Source organism: Gekko japonicus, unplaced genomic scaffold (assembly GCF_001447785.1).
Source record: "Gekko japonicus isolate JY-2015 unplaced genomic scaffold, Gekko_japonicus_V1.1 scaffold1206, whole genome shotgun sequence".
Lineage (NCBI taxonomy): Eukaryota > Metazoa > Chordata > Lepidosauria > Squamata > Gekkonidae > Gekko > Gekko japonicus.
This window is the reverse complement of record NW_015176008.1, coordinates 300,121-320,535: the sequence shown is the minus strand read 5'-3', so window position 1 is coordinate 320,535 and position 20,415 is coordinate 300,121. Positions and strand designations below refer to the sequence as shown.

At 42.4% G+C, this 20,415-nt stretch overlaps 1 protein-coding gene across 1 annotated transcript in view; it reads right to left on the bottom strand.

The window, feature by feature from the left end:
* Nucleotides 1-18,767, bottom strand: part of LOC107123285 (arylsulfatase D-like) — an 80,219-nt gene extending 61,452 nt beyond the window's left edge. The window contains exon 1 of the mRNA XM_015426511.1: nucleotides 18,653-18,767. Within this exon, the coding sequence (XP_015281997.1) occupies nucleotides 18,653-18,767 (115 nt within the window). The remainder of the gene's footprint in view (nucleotides 1-18,652) is intronic.
* Nucleotides 18,768-20,415: the final 1,648 nt, after the last annotated feature.

The following is a 20,415-nucleotide window of genomic DNA, read 5'->3' as shown; positions in this document are numbered from 1 at the left end:
AATGATCTTGCAGGTTATATTGATCCTTAAGTACACTGCATATCCTATCATTGATCAAACCTACTGTTAATGATTACAGACAGTCACAACACCAGATTTTATTTTTAAATTCATATCCTACTTTTCAATCAAAGTCCTCAAAGTGGTTTACAGCATTCATAAAATACAACAATCCCTTTAAAAACATTAGCAAGAATAAGCAATATCATTATAAAACAAAATAAAAAACTGGGATGACCTGAAAGTACTCATAGTTTCTTACGTACCCTTTTGCCATCCTTTGAGGTGGTGTTTCATTGGTTACTTCAAAGGGGAGAGAAGGGAGGCAGCAACTAAGAACCCTCCATCTTGCTTGTATCCAGCTTCTGATGAACATCCCTCTCCTGTTAACTTCCATCTGCCATTGGTGGGGCCAGGGGTCATTTCGTAGAAAAAGAGCTAGGGGAACTCATTAGCATAACTCATTAGCATATGCCACACACCCCTGACATCACCAGAAGTATGTCATAAGGCCACACCCCCTGACATCACCGGAACCTCTTGAGTAGCCAACACTCGCTCACAGCTTTAATGCCAGTGGCTCACAAAGTAGAAATTTTGCTCACAAGACTCCACAGCTTAAGAGGGAACATTGGTAGGCAATTCCAGGGAGACAAAACAGCTATAAACCAAGACCAGCTATAAACCAAAACAGCTATAAACCAAGCATGGGGGCAGATGACCACATTGCTATGGAAAATACACAGAAAATCCAGGCATTTATACTTTGTTTTCACTCCCTCCCCCCAACAATTCTGGCGGCCGCCCTAGTTTCAGTTCTCGCCGAGCCCTCGTCGAGCTCGGCAGTGGAGCTGCGAGGCCAGCGGGAGCGCAGAGAAGCCCTGCCAAGCCCCATGAGGGGCCCGGTGGTGGACCTGCAAGGCCGGCGGGAGTGCGAGGAAGCCCCGTGAAGGCCCCCGGGCCCCAACGGTCCCAGCCGCCACCACTGGCAGTGGCCTTGCGGCTCTCCTGCCGAGCCCCATCAGGTCTGGTGGTTGACCTGCAAGGCTGGCGGGAGTGCAAGGAAGCCCCGCCAAGGCCCTCCCTGGCCCCAGGCAGGCAGAGGTGGGGAGGAAGCAACTTACCCTCCCTCTTCTCCTGCCTCCTCCTGGCTGAATGAGGGCCAGAAGCGGGGCAGCAGGAAGCAGGGGGTGGGGCTTCATTGTGTGCCCTGCCCCCCGCACCTCACCCGGGGGAGCGGCGATCCCCTGCAATCCCCCCGAATCGACCTCTGGATGGGGCCATCAGAGAAAGGACAAGGAACACCCAGGCTCCTCTCCATTGTGCCTGGATCCAGCTTCACCTTTTCCATCTTCTAACTGAAATCGGTGAAACATGTGTCTGGACCAACATAGTAATTGAAAAAGTGTCCACATAGTCAGGAAAAATTGACTCAGTTTGCCCATGAGAAGAAATAGTAGTAATTAGATATAACAACAGGTACAGAAGCAACATCAGACTGATGATTCAGTGGCAGCAAAAAGGATAAAAAGGTGAATATTCTAAAAAACATGGGGGGGGTTTCTTTTGTGAAGAGATAATTTGGCATAGGCCTAAAACAATTTTAATCCCAACAGCCTATAACTATGGGTATGTTCCCTCTAAGCTGTGAAGCCTTCTGAGCAAAAATTCTACTTTGTGAGCTACTGCCATTAAAGTTGTGAGCAAGCGACTTGGCTACTGCATAATTTAGTTAGCTCTGGAGCCATCCTTCCTGAGCAAAGACAAAAATATGTGAGCCGGAGGTTAAAAATCTGTGAGCTAGCTCACACTAACTCATCTTAGAGGGAACACTGGAGGCACCATGGTTTGAACACATATGAACAGGGGTCATTTCCTGCAGGAGCGCACAGGAGCGGAGCTCTGGCAGTAAAGAGCCCAGGGGGTGGGCACATGAAACAAGCCCCACCCCCTGCTCCCAGCAGCCCTCAGTCAGAGCAAGAAGCAGCCAGGTAAGTTGCAGAGCTCCAACCGGCCCCCGGTCCAAAACAGTCCAGTGGCACCTTTAAGACCAAGTTTTATTCAGGCACAAGCTCTCCCTCCTCTGCGAGGACAGATCTGCACGTTCCCCTCTCCAATAGCTAGCAATCCAAAACAGTCCAGTGGAGCCTGAGTGGTGGGTGTTGCCTTCTGACACACTTCTGGTGATGTCAGGGGGTGTGGCATATGCAAATGAGTTATGCTCATTAGCTCCTGCACCTCTTTTTCTACTAAATGACCCCTGCATATGAACATATGAAACTGCCTTATACTGAGTGAGACACTTGGTCCATCAATGCCAGTATTGTCTACTCAGACTGGTATCAGATTTCCAGGGTCTCAGGTAGGGTATTTTACATCACCTACTACTTGATGCCATGAATTGAACTTGGGACCTTCTGCATGGAAAGTGGATGCTTTATCACTGAGCCACCCCCCCCCCCTTTAGTGCTAGAACATCTGATTTACATGCAAAAGTTCCCAGATTCAAATCCCAGCATTTTCATTTAAAAGGATCAGAGAACTAATTATGTGAATGATCTCATCCCTGAGACTCTGGAAAGCCACTGACTTTGATAGCTGCACAGTATTCTCCTAAGCAAAGCTGTACTCTTCTAAACTCATTGTGTTCTACGAAGTGAGAAAGCTATAACTTTGCTAAGTATATACTTTAGTATGCATCAAACCATTGATATTGTGATATTTCATGATTAAGAATCTGAAATCCAAATGTTATTCCTCCTAAAGATTTTATTTCCACTAAATGATGGTATTGATGTCTGAAAATAGATCTTTACAACGGAAAACTTGGGGGGGGGGGATCCTAACTGAGCACAGCCAGAGCAATATTAGATGGCAATTACCATTCTTCAGAACTAATAATTGGAAACAGAAATGGAGATGTGAATGGCATAGCTGATTATAAATCACAAGCGCTTATTACTATATTTATACATAGGTGACAACAGTCATGTTTCCATTTACTCTTTCTCCACATCTGTGACAGATGATCTGGAGTGTTCTCTCTCATGGCTATTAGAATTCTGAATCTTTTCATCGCTGCCTTGATCACACTCAACAGATTCAGTACTAACAATTTAATATCCAAGATGCTTTTTCAAGCTGAAATGCTGATATCTATATTTATATCTGTTCGTCTGTCTGTCTGTCTGTAATTAGGAGACACGTAGCCTGGCCCCTGGTCCAGTATCAACATCCAGTAAGTGTGTAACATAACCTACAAATGTGTTTGCTACTAGTAACTTTTCCTTTTCCTCTCACAGTTGTGCTAACTGGTAGACAATGAACACCAGCATGTGGTAGGATGACAAATGCAGGAAGTGCCTTCTCAAGTTCAATTATCTTCATGCTATTTTTATTTAAATTATAACTGCTTGCTTACTCTTTTTTATTGTGTAAAATAGTTCAAGTTAATAGACCGTGGAACCCAGTTCTTCCAACAAGCTCTTATTCTAGATCCATCTGAGGGAAGGCAGGGCACTAATTCTTCCAGGTAGAGACTTGCCACAGTCCAGGTAGGGTTCGCGGGAAGGGCGGGGTATAAATATAATGAAAATAAATAAATAAATAACTTATCTCCAAACTATAGAGATCAGTTCCCTTGAAGAAAATGGTGTTAAACAACTCTGAGGTTCCTCCCTTCCCCCTTCAGTCCCTTCGCCGGCAGCTGCCACCACAGGTAGGTGTGGTTGATGTGGTCAAATGCTTTTCTCTGATCAGGAGGAAGCTGGCCCACACGCTCTGTGACACTCGACAAAAGAGGTCCCAAACCAAAGTCAAGGAGTCTGACAGCTTCTGGCCCAGCACCATGCTGGTCTGCATGCAATGCACCAGGTCCATTGCAACTGCAGCCAGGCATTTGCTGAGTGAAACTAAAAAAAAATGGCTGACAGGCTGACTCTGTGCTTGGTGCTGTCTGATCACTCCACGGCCAGTAAAATCGCTTTGAAGAGGGTTAGGGTTAAGGTGAGTCCGACCAGGATTCTCTGTAACAAAATAATCTGGATCTATTAGAGGTGGGCCAACAGCAGATTGAACTGCCCATCTGATCACAACCTGAAAGAAACATAAAGTATTTTTGAAATTTGTTTGTGAAATTTGTTTTGAAACCTGTTTTAGAATTTTGTAAAGTACAAATTAATTTTTTAATATCAGCATTAAAGCATTAAATATTAAATTAAAAATTAAGGTAAATGTTGATAGAGCTAAAGTAAAAGAAACTTAATGTTAAATTTAAATTTAATGTTAATTCAATGTTAATTTTAATAATATTATAAATATAATTAATATTGTTAAAGTTAATATTCATGTTCAGACTAAGCTTAAGAGGGGACTTTCTATACCTGTTTTGTATGATTTCCCATGCATTTATCAGATAAAATTAAATTTCTTCCTCTAATAGTAAATGTGCTGGGCCCTCATGTGGACAACAAAAGCAACAAAATCATGTTGGCCATACAAAAAGTAGTCCTTTTTTCCTAACTGTGGATTTACTTAACTTTTTATTTATATCCCACTTTCCTCCCTGATTGGGGACTCCAAGTAGCTTTTCACATTGTTCCCACCTCCTTGACTCAACTATCACAACAACAATCTTGTTAGAGCAGGTTAGGCTGAGAAATTGTAATGAGCCCAAGGTCACTTGGTGGGATTCTATGATTGAATGAGGGATTTGAATCTGTTTGTCCAAGGGCTTAGTCCAACACTGTAATGATCATGTTACATCAGCCCTAGGATTCCCTAGGTTTGTAGGGGGGAAAAACGTTTTGCAAATTGATGCCCAATTCTAGCCCTACGTTGTAACTGGCAAAACTGTCCTTCAGCTAGCAAATAATAAATATGTTTATTGTGAGGTATTAATTCCTGAAATCACCTGTGTATACCAGGGTTGAGATACAGACCAACACTCAAAAGAAATGGTAGGGCATAAGCTTCTTAAACAAGAAAACAAGAAACAGAGTATTCTATTTTTCTGTGTTAATACCTCTGAGGATGCCAGTCACAGTTACTGGTGAAATGTCAGGTTCTACAATGCCAAGACCATGGCCACACATCCCAGAAAATCTACAGCAACTAAAGAAAAATAATACTAATGAATTAACAGAAGAGCCAAGTTAAACCAGGTAAATAAAAATAGAGGCACTACAGAAAGGAAATAAATGCGTATGTGAAGTACAAACATAGTTTCAACCCTTTCCCTAACAAACTACTTGCTACCAAGGAAGGGAATAAATGGGGAGGATGGAAGATATACTCCTTCCTGAAGATTGTGAGGCAGTTCTGGAGAAGAAAATTGACCAGACTGGAGAAGTGCACCAGAATGAGGAGGAAAAGTTGAGAAGACCCCCCCCCCAAGTGCTGATGTTGATCTGTAAAAAAGAACGTATTATTTTGGTAGCCCTATCTTACTCAGTTCCCTTTGAGTTTTATGGGATTTGTGTCTTAATTAATATATTCAGTCCTCCAGCTTGACTTTTACTAAAATAACCCAGTATCCCTGAGAAGCAGAACAGTTAGGAATGCTTTTTTTTAAAGTTAAATCAATCTTCCGTATTACTGTTTGTGTTTTATGAAGTACAATGAAAAATAGAATCCTTTGTGACAGAAAGCGGATGCTGGCTGGCAGATTACAGAGAGGAAAATGATTTAGTTTCCCTTATTGACCGTTTTAATTGTTATCCCAGCCACCCAGGATGGGAATTTTAAACATTTAGAAGTCTTGGAAAAATAAGCTCCAGCACATCCATGACTGTCTCAACAACATCCAAGCTTTCTTCTTTTCCTCGGTTCAGATGAAGGTTGACTTGGCTTTAGCACAGCAAAGAAAGAATTCCCACAGATATGTATACAGTGAACAATTGTATAAAAATACCCAATTATGAAATTCAACAAAAGTAGAATGAACAAAATGCATTGGGTGGGAGGTCTCAAGTTACACAAGTTCATGTGGATAGGAATTGTTGGAGAGAAGACAATACTAGAGTCTTTTATTTCACCATTAACTAAGGTAGATGTCACAGAAGTCTAAACACAGAACCACAGTTTTATAACTGAGTGGATGTGTGTGTGGGAGAGGGAAATCTTCCTTTGTAACCTTGTATCATAAGCCAGAACCCATTTACTTGGCAATAAATTCCACCAAATTGTAATGACAAATTCCAAGAAGTGCACTAAGGATCTCAAGCAAAAATGCATGGAGATTGGGGTTGAGAAGGCGGCTAAGATTAACACAGTTCACATGCCATGTCATGTACAATGAAATGTGTGAAGGGAAATCAGGATCGCTCATCTTTTTCATATCTCCAGCCTATGCTGGATGAATAGGATTCAATAGCTTTAAGAATAGCAGAGAGGGAAGAATTTCCCCAGGTTGTTTATGATTTAAAGACAGTGAAAGTGAATTGTCTCATGTACACTTTTAGGCAGTAAAAAGGGGTGTTAAGACAGTACAAAGTGTTCCCAAAGCCACTGTGGCTTTTTCCTTGTTGTTTCTTCAGTGCTCCTTCTCTGGCACTGTTTACCTTCTCCCTCACTGCCTGATATAAGATAACCAAGAGGCGTCTAGTGAGCGAGATTGGTGTACCATTCACTCATTGTTCAAGCGATAGGGAGGTATCCCTCTTTTCTCTTGTACTAAAATCAGAATTCTGCTTAACGTCTTAATTTTTTGTCCCCATTCCATAACAGCTGTGACTGAGGCTTGCATTGTCTAATGCCAACAGCTAAAAGAGGTAGTGGTTTTCAAAGTTTAAACTGTCTGTTGTAGATAACTGATGTAAAGCAGTTATGCTGTTACCAGCATTAAGGTCCCTCATATGGGTGCTCATTTGAGTAATATGGTGAGTAAGCCATATTATATGTTCAGATAGATGTTATTCAGCACTGTGAGGCCCTTGTGACTCTTGCAGTGGAGAACCAGCAGGTGGTAGAAGTTGCTTAATTCCTTGGAAAGGGAGTAGGTACAGGAGAGGCTCAGCATTCTTCTGATCTTCCCCTGTAAGAAAGGGGGGGGGGGAAGAATTCTGTCCCACAAGTCAGTATTTCTTCCCAGTCCACATTTCATTCAATTTTTTTCTAACAGAACAAAATCAACTGCTAGAAAGCAAAACCAAACCGGAAAAATTTGCCATTGTAGGCCAGGGCTCGATCCAGGATTGAGTGAGTTAGTCCAGCTCTATAGAATTTGATGAGGACTTCCTCAGGCCACCCCTGGAGCTTAGCAGTGTGCATCTTGAACTCCTCCGAGTACTCTCTCACTGAGCGGCTGCCTTGGTGCAAACCTCGCAGGTGGGTGTGCACCCTCTCCAACTCCAGGAGGTCTTTGTACTGCCAACATAGGGCCCCCATAAAGGCGCTCATGTCTCAGAGCTCAGGGCCCCAGACATTATGGAGACCCTGGAACCAGTTGGCCACCCTTTCCCTCAGGTGTGACCTGATGTAGTCCATGTGGTGGTTGTCCGAGGCGAACATGGGTCCCCAGTCCCTGAGGAACTTGTGTACCTGGAACAAGAAGAATGCCAGCTTCTCTGGGGTGCCTTCAAATGTGACTTCCATGGACTCTTGGGGTCTCTCAAGCCCCACAGGAAGGGCAATCAGGGTGGCTGGCTGCGCTGGGTGTCATGACCGCAGGAGGTGCCTGCCCAGCTCCAGGGCCTCCCCTGGCTACGCGCCCCACCTGATCCCAGTTCTGGAATTCCTTCTGGATTGCCTCCATGATGACTCCCAGCAGGTCTAGCATCATGTTGTGCATATCACGCCTCAGTTCTTCTGTCTCCCCTCAGAACTCCTGGAGGATGCTTTCAAGGTCCATCTCTTCTGCTATGTGGATGCACACAGGATCATCCTGGAAGGAGCATCTGTATGTCTCTGCTCTCACTCCCCCTTCTATGAGAACCTCTCAAACCGCGAGTCCGGGGTCAGCACCCAACTGGGTTTGGCTCAGGTAGACATCGGAGCCCACGAGTCCCAGGGCCTCACTGTGAGATCCCTCATGTCCACTGTGGACACCGGCGTCACCCCATCACTGGTAGTAGTAGTATGTCCCCATTGCCTTTGCTCATCATGTCGGTGGTGCAAAGGATCGAGGAAAAGGGTAGTTCTAACACTTTGTTAGACTCTGGGAGAAATCAGTTCTCAACACCATCACTTCTAGGAAGGATAAGTTTATTGAGATATTGATAGGATCCAGGCTGTATGTTGACTATGTTAGAACTAAAGGTAAAAGCACAAAATCAATAGATATACAAGCAGGGCCCTAAAAGGTTCAGAGCCAATCACACTCAGGAGTTTCACCTGCCAAAAGCAATGGCCCTTCACCCCCCTTTAGTGTGCCATCCTTCCAACACTAGGAATTCTCAAGCAAGTGATAAGGGGCAGTCTACATCAAAGGCTTGCAAACTGTGAAAGCATTTTGGTTTTACACTCTCCCCCCCTCCCAGTTACTATGGCAAATGTGCCATAAAATGCATAGTGAGTTTGACAGCCATGATCACATTGCTCATTCCAAGTAGGAGAAATAATTTATGGGTTCTCTCCCTTCTGCATTTCACCTCCCCCCTCCTTCCTGGACAAGCTATTATATCATTAAAAAGTTCAAGATAGTCTGGAGCAAACCTCCCTCCCATCATTTGGAGGAACACTGAGGCAAAGTATACAATGAAAGAGGCGAGGTGAAAAAATCACCTGATGTTTGACAGGGAGTTGTCAGTCAAGTACATTGGCCTGCAGAATCCACCTTTTCTTCCATCCTGGAAAATAAGTTTATGCCAGATGGTCACAACTCCCTTGTTAGTTTACATACTCTGAAATCTTGGGTTGTGTCTTCGAGCCAATCCTACCAAAGGAGGCTGCAAAAGTTTACAATACCACCCAATCTTTCTTCCCTAGTTATTTTTGTCCTAGGTATGGTAACTTAAGAATATTGAACTACAGGGTGGCCTGCTGTTTACACAAATTAATGTCAAAGATAGATTTCAAGTTTGGAATGACAGATTTGGAACAAGGAGGGAAGTTTATTTTTCAGATAAAATGGAAGTATCTATTTGATTTTTCTCTTGTCTTTCCTCCAACATTCTCAAGGTTGCATTCATTGTTTTCCCCATCCACACTTTATCCTTATAACAGACTTGTGAAGTAAATCAGGCTAGATGAAAAGGAATCGACCGAGATCATCTGCTTCAAGGCTGAGTGGAGATTTAAATCAAGTTCTCCCCTGTAAAGGTCTTTTGACCTTTACAGTATATGCTAGGAAAATGTACAGGTAGATAAATTGTTGCATGTTCATGCCCTCAGAGAGACAGTTGGATGAGTTTGTGTGGGCAATAGAAAGGACATCCCAAAAGAAAAGGTCACTCCAAGAAACCAAATTATTCAGCTCTGTAGGAAAAAAAAGATTTGTCATAACTAGAAGCAGGCAAAGTAAGCATAACAGACATGATGATAGGGCCAGTGCAAAGGAAATAAGACAAAAAACCTTGCTGGAAATAACAGACAGTTGAGTTGAACAAGACTTCGAATACAGTCATAAAATCATGGTCCTTAAAGTAAGCCCTAAGTAGACTTGCTTAGGATTGCCCTCTGTGTCACCATAGATCAGGCTTCCAGTGCTAGCACCATTCACTGTGAATATATGTGGAACTTCCATCTACAAAGACAGTAGCTCTGGATATCAGAACTTAAGCTAACAACAGTCTTCATACTCAGCTTGTGAGCTTCCTAGAGGCACTTGCCTGGCCTTTGTTGGAAACACAGGGATGTAGAAATCAACATATAATTTTCCTCTCCTCCACTTTATCCTCACAACAACCCTGTGAGGTAGATTAGGCTAAGAGAGAGTGAGGGGTCCAAGATCATCCAGCGAGCTTTTGTGGCAGGGTAGGTATTTGAGCTTGTGTTTCACAGATGCTAGTCTGACACTCTAGCTACCATAATGCACTGGCTCTCAGCTTTCACTCTCCCCGTCAGCATTTTCCCTGGAAAAGTCTACCCAAGTTGCCAAAGTCATAGGGTAGCAAGTCATTCAACTTGTGTGGTGGGTGCTGCCAGGCTCAGCCAAGGCTCACAGGTTTGTGGAGGCTGCCACTGGACCAAGGCTAGTTGTGCAGCATCAAGTCATCTGGTAGCCACTGCTATACCTGGGTAAATCTCACAAATTGCATGGCAGTAATTTGCTGATGGTTGCTGATCAGGGCCAAGCTCCAGTGAGTCTTTCCTCTAGGGCAGGAGGAAGGTGAGCAGGGGAAGACGGGAGGGCAAAATAGCCCTGGAAAGGGCTCCCCCCCTGGCTTTTATTGACAGAAACCAAGGTTTGAAGGCTGGCAATATTGTTGCCATTGTTTAGTAGTACCATGGGTTAGCACCATGAGAGGGCATTCTTTCTTAAACATATAGACACTGCTTGAACCCATGCCAAGCAGATGACTTACCACTGAGCCATGGCCCTCCATTAGGGGCTATTATTCTGGGTCAGGGTTTAACCCCCACATATTTTTTTTTAGTTCCAGTTTTTCTGCAAACCTGGGCCATTTTCTGCAAACCTGACCCATCACCTATTTGTGGCTCCAGTCTCTGGGTTTAAGTATCCATAGATTTGGTCATGATGAGAATTAGATGTATTAATATACCCCACAAAAATGACAGAGTTGTTTAAGGATTGTAATGCCCATTTCTTTTTGTGAAGGTAAGAAAATGATTGCCTCAGGCATAATTAAATCCAAAAACTATCTCTGTGTATGCACATTTGCTGCAGAAGTTCACATGCACACACACACACTTGTGGAATTACAACACAGGCAGCTAAAAACCACAGTGAACTATTATCTCATGGAGAAATATATGTACATGAGGTTACTTTTGGATTCACACTTCATTTTATAGCCAGTGTTAATACATAGTCAGATTATTTATGAAAACTACAAAGGGTTTAAAATACACAATAGTCTCATTCACTATTAAGAAGTCTATTTCTGTTTCAGTGCTCAAGAAGAGGCAGGAGAGGGAAACAGTTTACAAAGATTCTTGGTCTTGAAATATTTATCTCTACCACAATCCTTTGTTTATTTAAAGCAACATAGTCTCAATTTACACTTTATTGAAATTGAAATGTGTCTTGAAATATCTATACTGCATGAGCCCATCCCTTATAAAACTCTCAGCATATGCAGACTGTCTGACTCTGGCATTCCAACAGAAACAACTTTTGCACAGAATATGTATTACTAGGGCTGCCACTAGGAATGATTGGGTCCCTTCAGTTGCATCCCATTTAAAATTTGATCCCTGTCTATTCCTGTGAATTCGCTGTGACAATGTTTAGCTGGTGCTAGTCTGAGAAGCAGAATCCAAGGAATAAATAGAGAACAGTTCTCCCCTCCCCTCCCCTATATTTTTAAAACCCATTCCTCCAAGTCTCTGGAGACCTGGAACACTGGGAACCCCCACCCCCTATTTTTTACATTGAAGACATCCAGGCTTCCCAAGTACTTACTGTGATTCAGCGGGGGACACAGATGTCTTCGCAGGATCATTCTTATGGGGACAACAGACGTGCCGCACCATGTTGTCACCAGGAAGTGACGTTGGGCGATGCTGTGGCAATGGGGCTGGAAACTTGATGGTACCATCAAGTTTTCAGCCCCATTGCCAGAGCGTCGCCCAGCGTCACTTCCTGGCGACGGCATGGTGCGTTACAGGGAGGAATGGTCCGGCCAGGGAGAATGTTTCCCCCGTCGGATCACGGTAAGTACTTGGGAACCCTAAAGACATCTCTGGAAAAGCACACCCAAGGATTCATCAAAATCCCTTGATGTAACCTTGTTGATTCTCTAATCACATTAGATTCTCTAATCACATTAGATTCTCTAATCACATCAGAAGGTCCTATAGCTGTGAGTTTATGATGATAATAAAACTATATTGTATTATCTAATGATATAGTTTTAATAAAGATTCACAGTTATGAGAGATTCTAATGTAATGTATACCATATTAGAGTCTAAACTAATTTGCATTAGAGAATCTCAATAATTATTTGGGTGGGTTTTTCCAAAAATGTCACAATCAGAATTTTAAAAAATTACTTCATTTTTAACCCACTTTCCTCCCCAATAGGGACCAAACATTCTCCCATCCTCACAATATGTTAGTCTGAGAGTGATTAGCTCAAGGCCATCCAGCAAGCTTCCACGACAGAGTGGGTCTCCCAGATCCTAGTCTGATTGTCTAACCACTACACCATGCTCAGACTCCCACCCATCTTCCTAGTGTCCCTTATAAAGCCCTAGGGGCACTTTTACAACAATCTTGAAACTGTGGGGTCATGCAACAAGAACACTTGAAAATCCTCACCTCTGAAGCATCTGTGGTCTCAGGTTCATCAGAAATCTAATGAACACTCACGTATCAGGGAAGGAACTCTGGTGTTTAATAAGATTTCACATTCATCCTTAGCTAATACACAGTTTTTTGTTGTTAGCTGTTGGTTTTATAACTGTTAGATTGGGGTGGTTTTATTGAAGAAGAGATTGGATTTATACCCCGCCCTTCACTTGGAGTCTTAGAGTGGCTTACAGACTCCTTTCCCTTCCCCTCCCCACAACAAACACCCTGAGGTAGGCGGGGCTGAGAGAGTTCTTTCCAGAACTGTCCTTGAGAGAATAGCTCTGACAGAACTATGGCTTGCCCAAGGTCATCCAGCAGCTGCATGTGGAGGAGTGGGGAATCAAACCCAGTTCTCCCAGATTAGAGTTCACGCACTTAACCACTACACCAAACTGGCTGATGGATTCATCTTATTGAGTAGTTTGTTAATTTGGTTTTTAATTGTGTTTCTCTTAAATTGTTAGCCACCTTGAGCAGGTCTCTGGAGAGGTGATATATACATTGTCCTTTCCTCTCCTCTGATTAAAGCTCTTTTGATCAGGTATCTTGAGCAGTCATGTATCCTTCTCTAATAAACATCATCAAGATTTTATACCCAAACAATAAAAAAATTAGCAACAGCAAGGGGTATATATATTGCCTAGACAAATAAATAAGATTGGAAAGATTGAAGGTCAAAGAAGACGGGGACCGCAAAGGATGAGATGGTTAGACAGTGTCATAGATGCAATGAACATGAAATTGAGCAAACTTCAGAGGACGGCGGAAGACAGGAAGGCCTGGCGTGATCTGGTCCATGGGGTCGCGAAGAGTCGGACTCGACTGTGCGACTGAACGACAACAACAACAACAAGCAGCCTTTCACATATATTTCAAATGTTTCACAACTGGGATGAACTGATACTGTAGAAGGATGAAGTACATGGTTTGGTAATGGGGGAATTTCCCACTCTGCCCTTCTCATGGATCAGTGTAGTTCTGTAGTTCTGACAGCTTTGAAAGAGGCAGCAGTAAGCCTCCCCCCCACCCCCGAAAAAAGGCATCCCTGGACCCAAATGACCTAAACAACTACCACCCAGTAGCTAATGTTCCATTCTTGGCCAAGGTGCTTGAGCAGGTGGTGGTCTTGGAGAAGACTCGTTTCAATGAGGATTCAACCCTAGTTTTGGGATGGAAATGGCCTTGGTCGCCCTGACTGATGACCTTCACTGGGAGAGTTATGGGAGTAGCATGTACCTGTCGATTCCACTGGAGCTTTCAGCAGGTTTCAGTACCTTCAGTCCTGGTATCCTTCTGGAGCGGCTTGCTTGGCTGGTAGTAGGTGCCCCTGTGCTTCTGTGGTTCCAGTCTTACTTGACTAACTGATTCCAGAAGGTGGAGCTGAGTAACTGCTGCTTGGACCTGTAATATTTATGCTATGGGATCTTGCAGGGTTCCACCTTGTCTCCCATGCTCCTTTTTTAAAAAAAGTTTTATTTATCAGTTTTCACAGTATATACTGATTACATATAATTAACCTTATATACATTTGAGTCTACATCTTTCGTATGTTATTTATCCATTTATACAGACGTGACCATCTTTTCACGTATACATTATCATCTTTTCCTTGAAGTGTTAAACTTAACTTATCAATTTCTGCTATTTCTAACAGTTTAAATACTATTTCCTCTCTTGTGGGAATCTTTTCTTGGTCTCCCATGCTCCTTAAGACACATCAAAGCAGGACTCTGAAGAGGCAGCATAAAAATATCCTAAATAAACAATACTCAGAAGAGTACGGTGACTCATCTTTTTAAATACTTTTAGAACCTATGCAGATGGATAATGCAGATTTCAAGTAAAATCAAAGATCAAATCAGTTCCTTCCAGCTTTGGAAGGAAATTTGCCAACAAAGTTGGGAAAAAAATTAGCTTCACCAATTTTCATTACTTGGACAGCAGTTTGATCTTCAGTAGGTTAAACTTGTCAAAGAATGCAAAGTCAGATTGTCGCATGAAACTTTAAGGCTGAAGTTACTGAAGTACTGAATAACTGTTGTTCATTTGTATTTGTTGGGTACACACTTGGTCAAGTGGCACCGCAGCATGGAATTTCAGATGTTTCAGCCATGTGCATGTTTTGAATTCATAGCCCCCATACTCGATCCAAATGTTGCTGTTTGCAAATTTCAGTAGCAAAATTATTGTGATGTTTCCTTTATGATATGTGGCAGGAATCTATTTATAAAACAGAAATAGAGTCAGGGCGTAACATTAAATTAATGCTATGGTCCCAGTGGAAAACATAGTGCACAAATTCTGCCATTGTTTTAGTTTTACAAGGATTCAATTAGCTTATTTTCTCCAGGAGCAGTTTATTGAAATTTCCATTTCGGCTCAGAAGGATTTAGTTAATCTGTTACAACAATTTCAGTCTCAGGCCTCAGATGTGGAAGCCACAAATCCTACAAATCTCTCCCAGTGGTCTTTGTGGACTTTTTAAAAATAGCATGACAAAAGCAGGTGTATGAAGCTTTCATATGCAAAATACAATTGAAATTTACAATAGGTCATATTGGACTTAAAGCAAAGCCTAGAAAAATGTAGTTTTGGGGCTGACTTTGCTGGGTTTTTGATTATGCCTTCTTTATGATTTAAAATCACACATTGTATTAATTCACTGAAACCCTTGCAAGTCACTCCGTTAAGCACAGTAGCCATGTAGGAAGAATGTATATACCCGCCTCTTCCCAAATCAGACAGAAGTATGCCAAGTCACTTTTTAATGATTTGCTGCATCTTTCCTTTGGACATCATGTTTTGCATCACAAGAGTGATTTATGGGAACACTCCTATGGAAATGAATAAGATTGTTGAAAGTACAACTTTTTGAGAACACAAATTTTTTTAGAAGTGTACATTGATGCCTGCCAGTTTCTCTGTCCTTGGAAGACACTCGATTCTCCAAAAAGCAGTCCAGATACTGCATTTATATTTGCTCCCACTGCTGCAGTGATTGCCCTACCAAATAGTAATTGTAGCATCAGCTATAAGTAATTAAGCCACCCTGTAAATAAAAGTATAATAAATTAACTGAATCTGGAAATCTGCCAGAAGGTTATCCCAAAATACATCTAAAATATTGCATGGAAAGATGATTGCTACCCTTGTGTAAAACTAATTTGTCCAGGAGTACATTCTGCATAACTATAACATATTCACAATTCTTGGGACTCATGGGCAAGGCTCCAAAAAGAAATCCCTGAACTGATATTTCCTGGGATATGATATATTAAACACAAAGAGACATGTAGTAAAGCAGGACTATGGGCATGGTCTTCTGGGTCTGATTACTACTTCTAGGTGGTACAGTGTTCTCCTCTGAGCTTTTTCCACCCCCATGATAGGTTCATCTGTGATCCTTACTACAGCATTGCCACCAATACCAGGGGTGAACAGGGATCTGAACTGTTCAGTGGGCCATAATTAGCATTGTATTCTGCATTTCTGGCATTGAGGGTGATTTTTTTAGATCTAGTTTGCAAGCCAAGTTTGCAGTGGCCACTATATTCTGTAACTGCAGAATGATGACTAAACTTTCTGAAACTGGGGTCATTGAAGTCATTGGTGTCAAGGAGGGACAGACCCCAGACACATCTGGCAGTGGATGGCAGCACTTTCATCTTTCTGTTGGGACAGACCACCATCTTCCAGAACCACACCACTGTCTTGCATTACCAGCTGAAAGTCAGATTCCTCTTTCAGCACATTGCTATTGCCATGCTTTTATCCTGACGATGATTATCTGAGAGGAAGCTGAGGTTCACCAAAGAGAAGCTAGTAGAGAAGTCCTTGGTTGGGTCAGGTCGAGGGCTAAATGATGCAACTGGGATTGAAAAAAGTGGGTACCTCTGTTGCACAGGGACCCAAAGGAGCCAAATTGAATGAATTTTATTGTTACAGCACATAGCCAGCAATTATAAAAAACCATAAAAGTAACTTACAATAACCAAATGGTAAAACTACTTTAAAAACAAGAAGGTTACTAAGGAACAACATTAAGCGGTCATTTTGATCACTAAAACCAGACTTAAGAATACGCTGCAATGGAATACATTTAAAGGAGTAAAATAGAATGACAAAAAAGGCAATAAGATTTAAAATCAAAAAGTCCTATCCCAAGTGACAACCAAAACACTGATGAGCTTTTACGACCAAGGAGCAAAATTTTGCAATGTCTGGATTTCAATGTCTAAAATATCCAGATGGTGAATCTATTTATGTAAAATTATACAAGCATTTTAAAATCTAAAACCAACAATACAATGTAAAAAGGACATAATTTAAAAAGATAAAAGAATGAGAATAAAAAAGTCAGTTATTTGGGAGGGAATCTAACCCAAGTGGCTACCTGAACACTGATGAGCTTTTACAACCAGAAAACAGAATTTTGCTATCTGGTGTATCGCTGTATGGTCAGGATTTAAAAGTAATTTCTCTATCTTATCCTGATCAGAGGAGCCAACCAAGAGAGGACCAATACATTTTGTGCGAGCTTCGTTATATAATGGGCATCTCAGGAAGACTTGTTCCTGGGATTCTATCTCCCCAGACGCACACATGCATAGCCTCTCATTTCGGGGAGTTTTCTTGAATTTACCCTCGAGAACTGCAGAAGGTAAAGCAGAGCATCTAGCCAGCGTATACGCCCTCCTAAGTTTATTTGACTCCAGAATGGATAAGTAAGGGGCTTGAGCAACAATATATTTACTACTGTAAGGCGCTAAAAAGGCAGGGGTCGCCTGTACGTCCAGTTGGCGTTCAATATCTTCAATCCTCTGCCTGACCACTAGCTTAGCTTGAGCATCCCCCCTTTCCAAAAGCTCTTTGGGTGAAAACCCTAGTAGTGTAATTTTCCGAATAGTATGGGTCAGCCATTTAGATTGGTAATCGTCAGTCAGGATTAAGGGCACAAGGCCACATGGATTTAGGTTTATCTTTAACCAAAGAAAAATAGAGTGCAAGGTGATCTTGGCTTCAACTTTCATCATGCCAGTCTCTAGCCGTACCATTGCATTTGTAACACACCTTGGGACTTGGAGCACTGATCTCAAGAATTTCGATTGAACCAGCTCTAGTGGGGCATAGCAAGAAGATGTCGCTCCCAGTAGCGTCCCATAGAGCATCTGGGCTAATGTTTTAGCCTTAAAGAGTTTCAGTGCTGCTGGCACAAAATAGCCCCCTGTAGAACGGTAGAACTTGAGAATACCTTGGGCGGATTTATCACCCGTACATGCTGCTGCCTGACTTTGAGCGAACTTAGAGCCCGAGGCTTGGATAACCATACCAAGGTAACGAAAGTTGGTTACCTGTTCAAGATTCTGATCATTTATACTCCACTTTCTTAACTTAGGTCTCCTGCCAAAGGCCATCACCTTCGTCTTCTGATAGTTAATAATCAATTTCTGATCACTACAATAACTGGCAAATCTATTCAATGCCCTTCTCAGGCCAATTGAGGTTCTAGAAAGAATAACAGCGTCGTCAGCATATAAAAGTATAGGGATAGGACGCTGGGCCAATTTGGGTGGATGGAGATCTGTGCCATTAAGATATCCAGCAACATCATTAATGTAGAAGTTGAAGAGAGCTGGTGCCAACATACACCCCTGCCTAACTCCCTTGTGGGTAGAGATTTTATCTGTCAGGTGGCCCAACCCGGTACATCTAACCCTCAGGGAGGTGTGTTCATGTAAAGCACGGATGAGAGCTAGAAGTCTTCTATCTATTGTGGAGGCTTCAAGTTTACTCCATAGTACAGGTCGAGAAATAGAGTCAAAGGCCGCTTTGAGATCGATAAAGGCTGCATATAAAGACGGGGGGCCCTTGCGAACATATTTTTCTATAAGATGCCTAAGTAGAAGACAATGGTCCGTAGTCGATCTGCCCTGCCTAAACCCTGCTTGTTCCTGAATTATTATATCATCCTGCTCCAACCAAAGTGTAAGTTTTTCTAGAAGGTGTTTAGCATATAATTTACTTATAACACTTAGAAGACTAATAGGCCTATAGTTTGCAGGATCTTTTCGGTTACCTTTTTTATAGAAAGGAACAACCGCGGCCACCCCCCATTCTTTTGGGACCTTCCCTGTTGTATCAATATAGGTAAATAAGTGCGCTAGAAAGGGGGCCCACCAATTTATGTTTTCCTTTAAAAATTCAGAAGAGATTCCATCCAGGCCGGGGGCCTTACCTCTTTTGAGTTGGCCTATCAATGATGAAATCTCTTTAGGAGAAACCGAGGGCCAGCTTGGCAGGTCGCTAAAAACAAAAGGCGTAGACAATTGGGGGGAATTATCGTAATACATATTCCGAAAATATAGAATCCAAGTTTCAGATGAAATATGGATTTCCCTTATTAAAGAACTATTTCCCCTTTGACTGGAGACCATCCTCCAAAATAAAGCAGAGTTCTTTTCTTTGGCAGCTTGAATTAGATTTATTTTCCCTATCAGCCTGAGCTGTGTTGCCAGAGTGAATACCAAACAGGACTCGTGAGTCCCAATCAAAGTCAGCCCTGTTGTTTGGAACTGAGGATAACGCTGAGGAGTGATTTAGGGTTAAGACCTCCGTATGGGTTTTTCCTATTTTGCCGTCGTGGGGTGCTTCCAGTTCACTACCCCGTCTCTCTATGATTGCATCATCTAAAACCAGCTTTGAGCTCGAAGCCATAGATGAATTATACGAGGATTCTAAATCTGGCATAGAACTAGATGAAGACAAGTTTATATCTTGTGGTTCTGATGGATCGAGAGGATGCCCCATTTTTGAGACTTCCGCAGATATGACTTCATTTGCATCTGCATTTGCATTTGCATCCACTTTGGCCTCCAGACACGCAGGTTCTAATAGGGCATTTAGATGTAGCGAAGGGGTTTTTTGCAGTCTTTCAGGCATTGCTGGAGAGTTGATGTTTTGGTTTTGACTTTTAGGATCCCCCCCTAATTCCAGAAGATGAGCTCTCAATTTTTCCAACCTGTTGACAACAGCAGCTTGATCCTCTTTAGGAAGGAAAGGAAAGGACTTCAATAAATCATCCTCCAGAGAGTTATCAAGATTTATAGCTCCCGGTTTTTGCATATGGGCTGCAACAGTTGGGTGCTTCTTAAGGGCTTTAACTGCCACCTGCGCCTGACATGAGTAGTCCATTTTGTCAGACTGCGGGGCATTCGGCCCGTGACCGCCTGCCAACATCGAAGGACTCAGGTTTGAAGCAGGAGCCAACCTTTTCCCAAAGGTTTTTAAGAGCGGTTGTATCACTGGATCATAAAATACTCTTGAGAGCTGAATTCCAAATTTAGCCAACAACTGTCTCCGAGAAAGAAGTTTTTCTGGAATACTAGAGTTATTGAAGGATAAAATTAATCTTTTCCCAGTAAAAGAAGGAGGGAGGAGCTGAACAGTTCCCAGATCGATAAAATTCTTGCTGAGCTTCAGAATAGAGGCCAATGATTGTAATATAGAACTTCTGCTCTCCCACCTGGCAAAGTTCACAGGCCTTTTAGCTATAGAGAGAGCAATCCTGTTACTCATGGATGGACCCAAAGGAGTGTACGCTGGTGGGCTGCTTGAGGCAAGTTTATCCTGACTAGTGCATTGGCCAACACAGCTTTCCAGGAAGAAGCTTCCATTCACAACTTGCTTATCTGCCATTGAATGGAATAAAGGAACATGCAAAGATCACCAGTTCAGCAAATGAGATAATCAAATCACTAGTGCTCATTATCTGCAAGGAGATGAAACTACAACACCACACTTACTGTGCAGCTGCAAAGCGGTTTGGCTATCTTTGAAGGAGGTCAGAGGGCAGGTGAACAGACTGGATGTACAGGTCAGGGGTGATCATGGTTGTCAAAGAAATTATGTTCAACTCTAATCCTAACCAATAAGGTACCTCATAGGGAATATGTTGACATCATAAGTGCCACGGAACCTATCGGTACCTCATAGGGAATA